The following is a 9,161-nucleotide window of genomic DNA, read 5'->3' as shown; positions in this document are numbered from 1 at the left end:
GGCCCCACTGTCAGCCGACGGTCAGGGCAGTCTGTGTGTGTGTGCTGAAAAGAGGTTTAACGTCCGTGACTTTACTGCTAGGACCGGGGTCCCATCGCAGAAGGCGGCCAACAGGCTGACAGACGCTCTGGGCCTATAGGAAGAGCCTATTACATCTCAGATTTTAGCTGCTAGAATACAAGATCCCTTCGCAGAGGGCAGTCTAGGAAAGACTGAGAGATGCTGTGACGGACCGGGCCGTGTCTGGGCACAGCTGAGGGCGTCCGCTCAGGGCGAATTGCTCGAATCCGGGGCTCCTTACAGCTCCCCGACTGGTGACCTCTCCAAACAGGCCACAAACCAGTCCCACAGAGCGCTTCAGCTGCCTGCCTGAAGCCTCCCGAGCAAAACCCCTCCGACGCCCCAGCAATAACCGTGCCCCAGATGGCCCCGGGCCTCATACACAGGTGGGGGGTCCTAGCACCCAATCCCACCTACCCCGAACAAGTTCTGTCCGGTTCCAAGAAACCAGCCACAGATCCCTGGTCAATTTACCCTCTGGACCTTACCCACAAATCACGCTGGGCCAGTCCTTTAGAATCTATATCTAAAGGTTTATTATTACAAGAAAGAAAAGCCCGAGAGTAAGGTTATTAAAGTACAGTACGTTACATGCACCGAATCTCCCAGTCCTCGATGCAGGCTCTAGCAGAGATGTACAGCTGCTGGTTTAAAAGTTCTTATTGCGCATCCTATCATCAGGATGGGTCCACAGGTCTTCCGGGCTCTTCAATCCCTGCAGTGCTGCCTCTGGGATGAAGTGCTGAGCTGAGAACCAAAATGGCATCGACCACATGGCCTCTTTATACCCCCTTCCTGGCCTCTTCTGGTATGCAGCAGGTCACCTGGTCCTCAGCCTCTCTCTGCTGCAGCTCTTAGGTGTCCGCCCTCATGCTTTAGGTGTGTCGTTAGCCCATTGAGTGCCATTGTCCCACAGGGCCTCGCTAATTAGCATGTCCACAGGCCCGGGCTCTGCCCAATGCTCAGCCACATGCAGAGAAGTCTTCAGTATCCACACAGACTACAGATTCCTAACTACACACACAGACATTATACAACCACATAAATAGCTTACATAGGCTTATCAGATAATAAGCTTCTATTCAGCACCCCACATGGCTCCCTTTTATACCATTGTTGGGGCCAGCACCCCCACCTATGGGTGCAGCCATGATCTGGCTGCTTCCCTCCAATTCGGTAATGTGACAGATACCCCAACGGATCTGTCACCTGGGAGTGACACAAATCCAAACGCCCAAGCTCTTCCTATACCTGTTCCTTATGACCGGCTGAAGTTCTTTTAAATTGTGCTTGGTTCTGTTACAGCAACTGAAGGAGTCAGGTTAAAGCTTAAACAGTTACAGGTTTATTAAAAAGACTTATAAAAGCATATGGTTACAATGGCTATTGCTCTCTTTCTTAACTGCTAGCAAATATAGATCTTAAAAATGGTTACAAAGAAAATAAAGATAGAAAACAGAAAAAATGGTACCAAGTGACAGCTTAATCTTTAAAGAGCTCTAAGTCTATGTGTACACTTAAGACAAAGGACCACATCCAGGTACAATTTTTACCCCTCTCTGTGCCTCTCGACTCCAGCGGGTCAAGCCAGGGCCGGTCTCTCAATTCCTAGGAAAGACGAATACGAGGTGGGCATCCCCTTGGAACCTCGGGAGATCAAACACCTAACCCGACCAGCAGATAGATGGTAGATTGACACTCAGAGTAAATGTGCTGCTGGACCCATCTTTATACCCCTGGGGGCCCGTATCCTCTTTCTTATCTTAAGATGCCAAATTGTACTGGTCTGTTTTGTGACGCCAGTTCTTACAAGCAAGTTTCAAATTAATTTACACTTGCAAGAGCGATAACTAAATTATGAGTACTAGACATTTTTTTTTTACTGTGCGAGAGATTCCTCCCCCCGCAGACGGCTGTGTGTTCGTATCAATATGGGTTTGAGTCAAGGGCACTCCTTGGCAGCCTCTTGGTCAGCAATTGGTGTTTCTCTGTTTACAGCCATTCACGGTCAGACAGCCTGGGCCTTCTGCTCTGTGTGCCCTGTATGCTCCAGGCAAGCAAAAATGGATGTTACAAGGGGGGTTCCTGTCTGGCTACACCCACTCTATACCAACATTTTTATGGCTCTCTGGGTATGTCTATACTACCCCCCTAGTTTGAACTAGGGGGGGTTAATGTAGTCATACGGAGTTGCAAATGAAGCCTGGGATTTGAATTTCCCGGGCTTCATGTGCATGATCCCGGCCGGCGCCATTTTTAAATGCCGGCTAGTTCGGACTGCGTGCCGCACTGCTACATGCGGCACGAACTAGCTACACGCAGTCCGAACTAGCCGGCTTTTGAAACTGTCTGGTCCACCCCAAGGGGATACAAAAGAACTTTAAAGAAGCTGCAGACCCAAAAAGATCAATTCAGATTTGAAACTTATATCTAAAATAAGAACAGCTGTTTAGGGTAAGAATTTGCCTTTGATAAGTTTCCTAGTGGATTAGAACTAGCTAAGCATTTTTATTTAAATTTGGTAACTTACTTTGATCTTACTGTTTTCAATTGCAGCCACTTTAAAGCCAACTTTTTATATGTAATAAAACAATTTTGTTTATTATCAAGCCCCAGTGTAAATAATTGTTACCCAGGGGAGAAAAGCAACCACTGTGCAGATCTTATTAGCTTTCCTTGTGTACAACCTTTTGGTCCCATTTTTGAGTTAGTTTACTGGGTGCTGAGCCCACAGAGCTGAGCCCTCTTGGAGCTGAACTAGTTCAGTGTCTGTGTTACTCTGTGGAGGAAGGTTGTTACCTCAACTCTGTGCCTTGTCTGGGGGAGACCAGAGGATCTGACAGGATGGTGGAAAGCCCCAGACAGCAGGAAGGCTGGCATGAGTAGCATCATCACCACACCAGGGGAGAACCCTAAAAGAATGTCTATGATTTTAACCCATTACAATCCCTATTCCTGAAGGACAAAATACTGTAGGCATCTGTAGTAAAACAAAAGTGTGTTTATTTAAGGAAATCTGGAGGTTCTACTTGAAACAGGATTGACGGGCAAAAAATGTTACACTACAAAACAAAATAATAAAATGTCAACTAAGACCTACATTCATTAACTTCAAACTTTTCCATTCTACATGGTATGTTTCCAAACCCCTCTTCCAAAATTCAGACAGTTACAGAGCTCATTGGAGGGCTTCCAAGGAAGCAGATTCCAGTTCTTTATGAGTACACCTCTTTCCTTGAGATGTTTCCTCAATCAATGGATGCAGAGTGTGTCTCTCCACTTTGCTGTCTTGAAATGTGCTTTTCTCTCTAATCACAGAAAGAGAAAACTCCAGTCTGTTGCAATGTTCCTTTTTAATCTCTTCTTTCAAAAAAACTCCCTCTGCCATGTCCACACATGCCTTTTCCCAAAAGAGCTCTTTTGGAAAAGGCGTTCTTTCTCATAGAATGAGTTTTACCAATGTCAGCAAAACTCCTGCGTTCTTTTGATTTTCTTTTGAAAGAACATGACTGCAGTGTGGACACAGGTGAAGTTTTTTCAGAAAAACATCTGTTTTTCCAAAAAAACTCTATAGTATAGATGAACCCCTTGTGAGCACCCTAATCAGAGGGCTCTGCAATATTCTGACACAGGACTTGTTCTGTCTCTCCTGTTGGAGCTCTTCCGTTTTGTATAATAGACTGAGTGGTCATTGGCACTGGGAATAGGATCTATATCCTCTTCCTTGCTGAGTGTCCCAAAAAGTGGGCCAATGAGCATTGTGATGTTTTCCCAAGGTGCAGTTTCAGGTTAATTTGTATGGGGTTTCCTGCTCCTAGGGAGATGGGGACACTGAACAAAATAAAATCCATGTCTAAAAAAATCAGAGCAGAAAATAGACCTGCTAAGGTCCAGGTTTTGTGGCAAGTGGTGAGTGCATTTCCTTGGCTGATTTTTTTAAAATCTGGGAGTGCATTTCTTGTGGGCTGAATTTCAAGCCATGAGACGTAGCAATTTCTTCCATTCCTGCATTGGCCTTTTGTTCGGTTGTGGATGGTCCTGCACTGATGCCGTCTCTTCTCCCATCATTTCAGGCTCAGGATGACAGTGACTATGAGCAAAGGTCTCTGTCCTGACAAACAGTCTGCACTGATAATTTTGTAGGGAAATCCCAGTCTGTGTCAGGGCAGATCCTGAGGGATTTCCCTTTGTCTCTCCCCACAGCAGGGCCCGGCCTGAGGAATGGATACACTTTCTCTGAATTGTCAAAAGGAATCACTAAAATATCAGCCAAGGCATTGACATTATAAAATGAAATGGTCTCTGCATCTCTATCCAGATAAACTCCAATCACTGTCGGCCATAAATCCCACTCTCGGATTTTAGTATGTGCCTCAGTGGGGTAATACTGCCCGTCAGACCTCCGTAGGGACCAGCATCCCTCCACAGGTGGGTGCTCTAATGCTGCTTCTCTCACTTCACCCCTCACAGTCTCACTTAGTACCCCCAGCTCCCAGTCTGGTTCTTCCCCCACCTCCACCTCCCAATACAGCTTCCTCCTCACAAAACACTCCCCTACTGCGATCAGGACTTCAGAGGGTGTGGTTGATTCTGGAAATCCAGGCTCATTCCAGACACTTCTCTTATCTGTAGATACTTTCAGTTCAGGGTGTGTACAATTTGGATCCAGAGTGATAGATTCTGGGGAGAGAAACCAGACCAAGATTAACAAAACTGGGGAAGTCTTGCCTTGAGAGGGGCTTGATAACAGTCTGTAAATATGTTACGTTCTATGAGAAAGAGATACATTGTTCTTCATATCTACCAAGGGCAGGACAGAAATGAAGTGCCTTAATCTTCAGCAAGGAAGATTTATGTTAGATAATAGGAATAGCTGTCTAATGCCAAGGATGAGAAGCACTAGAACCGATTGTGGAAATGGAATCCCAACATTGGAGGTTTTAAAGAACTTTTTAGACAAACAGTCCAACATTTCTATGACCCTATAACCACACATTAGTAATAGATGAGTAAAATCCCTTGAGGCCCTATCAGGTTCCAAGAAGACAGCAAACCAGAAGGAGAGCAGGATTTAAAGGAAGAGCTCAGAGAACCCATCCATTCAATCTAATCCACATTCTGTGTCACTTGGCACAATTGACTCTTCTTCTGAATGTGCTACATAGGAGCAAGACTAATCCACAGAGGGCCATAAAAGTGAGTCAAAATCCTGTTTACTTATGCTAAGTATCCCACAAATCTTGTATTAACTGAAGAAAACTTTGGCTTAAATAGATTGGAAAACTGACAATATCTAGACATATATTTGTTTCCATACAGCAACAAAAAGGGAGTAGCCCTCTCAAATCTATCCTAGTACAGGAACTATGAGGTGTCTGCAAGCCTCTTAGAACTCGAAATGCACATACCCAGAACAAAGGTTAGGGTTCATCGTAAGACAAGAAAAAAGTGAGATGAAATCTGAATCTAGTTTCAAATTGTGTATATAGTAAATTTTACTGGGAAACAATGTAGGGTATAAAAGTCTGGCCTTAAAAATTTAACACTCCTGCGTCAGGTCAGTGTTTTAACACTATTTAATACTACAGGAGATTGCTCTTCCTAGCTAGGTATTTCATAGAATCTATTTCCTGTACCATATGACATATTAACGCTTAATTATATGCTTATTTGGTCTTTTGAGCATATTTCATAATGATGAACCAAAGTGTGGTCAAACAATTTATCAGCAGACATATTTGGCCCAGCTCAGAAGCAACACTGCCTCCCAGAACCCTCCTACTCACCCATGTAGCTTCGAGCTTTCCTGAAATCTGCAAGGGAAGGAAGATGAATATGTTTATGGAAGTTGGATTGCCTGGACCTTTGTAGAGAGAAGCAATGTCCTTCTGGAGCAGATTAGAATGTGCATATAAAGAATACTCAGTGCATGACATGTGACATATAAACATATCACCTTACCTAATTCTGCAGTCAGTCTCTCTGAAATGGAAAGAGATTGTGTTATTCCCTGTAACTTAAGCAGAACTCTGTTGATCCAAAGCCATGTGAATCTCTTTGAGTATGTCTAGACTACGTGCCTCTGTCACCAGAGGCATGTAAAATAGGTTACCCGATATAGTCTGTGAAGCCGAGATTTAAATATCCCTGGCTTCATTAAAATAAAAATGGCCACCGCACTGTGCCGGCTCAGCTGATTGTCGGCACAGCAAGCAAGTCAAGATGCAGATCAGTCGACAAGGGAAGCCTTTGTCAACCGATCCCTTATGCCTTAGGATTCATAGCTCTCACATTTCTGATGGAAAACGCATGCATGCTGGAAAGGGTGAGGTGGCTATCTCAGATTTGCCTCACACTCTTTTCCCTGTCCTATGATCAGCAGACAAGGCTTGTAGCATAGATATTTCAGCACCATGTGCAGTGGGTGACTTCTGCTCACTGACAGGGCAACTGACGCACTTACCAATTCTCTTGCTTCGATCCTGCAGTTCTGGGAATAGAAGACAGAAACACAAACTCAGCACATGGAATTTGGAGTAGAGCGATTTAAACCATGTAACTCAGAGCCAAAATTACGTTGGGTGAAGTCCACAGAGGAATATAGGCATTAGCTCCCATTGAAATCAATGTGTTAGACACCTAATAACTTTGAGAATCCCACTTATTGTTGTTAATGAACAAGAGCAGAGGCACTGCGTGTAATATAACTTAAGAGCTCTGTATGCCTATAGTGCTGTATGCCCTTTTTGTGACTGATTTGTAACATTGAGAGAGAGAGACAAGACAGGTGAACAAATACTGGTTTTGAATCTATTTCTGTTGGTAACACAGACAAGCTTTCAAGACCACAGAGCTCTAAAAGATATGCCCTCACCCACCTATCTTTCTCAGGGCCAATACAACTACAACACCTCTATAACACTGTGAAACTACAAGGGTTTGTTTGAAGAGGCTTGGCTACTAAGGGTGCATCTACACTGCACCGTAACTCAAAATAAAATACACAATTTGAGCTACACAAATTGTGTATCTTATTTCTATGCTATTTCAAAATAGCTTATTTCGTCATTTGGTGCTGTCTACACAGTGCCAAATTTCGAAATAAAATGTCCCTTAACCCTCGTAGAATGAGGTTTACAGGGACATCAGAATAGCGAGCCCAAAATAATGGGCTTGCTATAAAGATGCAGGATAGCTATTTCGGGATACTCCGATATCCAAAAATAGCAATGCAGTGTAGATGTAGCTAGGGTGCGACTGTGGGGTTCATGAAATGAGGGTTTGTTGCTCTGGAAGAAGAAACCTGTTATTTCAAAATAATTTTGAAATAATGGGCTTGCTGTGTGGCTTGCTCACCTTGTTATTTTGAAATAACGCTGTGGTGCAGACATGTCTTGAGTGTTCCCGTCTTTACAGAGCCCACTGTCTATGAGCTGGCTGAGAAAACTCCCTAAGAATTTGAAGAGATGGTGTGACAGATGGCCAGCTAAGCCAGAGCTCTGCCACTGTAGCCTGGCTAAAGAGGTTGAGGAGAAACAGCTGAGCAAGTCCAGGCCTGATGGATTATTAGAAGCAGTTGTGGGCCTCACTGGGAGAGAGGAGAAGAAGGAAGCCAGGAGGGGGCAAGGAGGAGCAATGAGCCAGGGTGTGTTCGAAGGCAGACAGAAGAACTGGCTGAATTGACTATAAGCTTTGTACATAGAAGATGGTGGGAACTAACAATAAAAGCATGGGTGACTGCACCAGAAGCGTCTCTGGCTGATTCGTGGATCGGGAGGTGTCCCAGACCAAGGAGCCTGAGTGGGGACTCCACCACAGATGGATCCTAGTTTTAACTCAGTTTTCAATCCACCACATTGTTGACTGGGAGTGAGGTGCAGTTGAAGAGATGGGAGGGGATGAGCCATGGCTAGAAATGAAGAGCACTGCAGCACGACTCTGTCATGGAAGTAGCTTCCCCAGCCCCAACTGTCCCTGTGTGTGACTAACCAGTGCATTACATCCCTCTTGTCCATAAACATGACACTCAGTCAACATTGTGAAAAATACCACAGAAAACTTAGCTGCTGCTCGTTCTGCTGTATATGACCTTATTTATAACATTATGCCTAGACTACCCTCAGCTTCCAAAAGATATGCAAATTAGTTGTGAGTTTACATATCTTCTTCCAATCCCTTTTTCAGAAGAGGTTTTTTTTTTAAATAAAAAAGTCTAGATGGTTTTTTTTGCAGAACCCCCCCATTTTTCAAAAGAACCCTTATTCCTCAGGAAATGAGGTTTACATGGTTCTTTCAAAAAAGTGTGTTTTTGCATGAAAACCCCCATTTACACTGCTTTTTATTTTTCGAAAAAATGTCTGAAAAAGGGATCAGAAGAAGATATGCAAATTCATGCCTAATCTGCATATCTTTCGGAAGCCCAGGGTAGTCTAGATGTATCCTACAGGAATTAATTGGGGTCAGAAAACACACGAACATGGAGGTGAGTAAAGTTCCTACACCCAGAGGTGGTAAATTGTCTATTTAATTATAATGTGGAAACACAGACACAGGTTTGCCAGAGGATTTATCAAAATACCTGATTCCAACTGCTTCTTCTGAGCCTCTAGAATAGGAGAAAGAGAAAAGTCAGCCATGTGCTCTGCCATGCTTTGTACAGGTTAGGTAACAATGCTCTCCACTGCCAGCCACAGTGCAGATTGGGGAGGGGCTGTGCTGTTACAGCATTAGACATGACCATACTGGCTGCCTAGCCTAACAATCCCTCTCGCCTTGCCCAGTTAACCCAGAAGGGCTGTGATGGAATAACTACAGGAGACCACTGGAGGTTTCAGGAGGAAGAGGTAGGATAGTTATTTAGTTAAGACAACAGGGCAAGAAGCCCTCGGTTCTCAGATCTGCCATAGAAAAGCCTTGTTACCTTAGGCACTTTCATTCCTGCTTTGCAACTCCTAGTATTCACATAACAGAGTAGCCTCCCTAAGGGGCAAGAGGCCTGGGGTTAGCCAGACACTTTCAACCAGCACTGCTTGTGCCATAATTAGCTACATCTTTGCCAGAGATGACAGGGTTAATTGGGGTCATGTGACAGCCTACATTGC

At 44.3% G+C, this 9,161-nt stretch overlaps 1 protein-coding gene across 1 annotated transcript in view; it reads right to left on the bottom strand.

Annotated features, from left to right (window-relative positions):
- Window positions 1-2,881: 2,881 nt before the first annotated feature.
- LOC102452824 (butyrophilin subfamily 3 member A2-like) overlaps window positions 2,882-9,161 on the bottom strand; it is a 31,195-nt gene continuing 24,915 nt past the window's right edge. The window contains exons 8-12 of the mRNA XM_089769977.1: window positions 8,639-8,665; window positions 6,524-6,550; window positions 6,022-6,042; window positions 5,847-5,873; window positions 2,882-4,740 (exon numbers count right to left, since the gene is read on the bottom strand). Coding sequence (XP_089626103.1) covers window positions 4,151-4,740; window positions 5,847-5,873; window positions 6,022-6,042; window positions 6,524-6,550; window positions 8,639-8,665 — 692 coding nt within the window. The 3' untranslated portion in view covers window positions 2,882-4,150. The remainder of the gene's footprint in view (window positions 4,741-5,846; window positions 5,874-6,021; window positions 6,043-6,523; window positions 6,551-8,638; window positions 8,666-9,161) is intronic.

Source organism: Pelodiscus sinensis, chromosome 18 (genome assembly GCF_052426305.1).
Source record: "Pelodiscus sinensis isolate ZL-2025 chromosome 18, ASM5242630v1, whole genome shotgun sequence".
NCBI lineage: Eukaryota > Metazoa > Chordata > Testudines > Trionychidae > Pelodiscus > Pelodiscus sinensis.
This window is presented reverse-complemented; position numbering and strand designations above follow the sequence as displayed.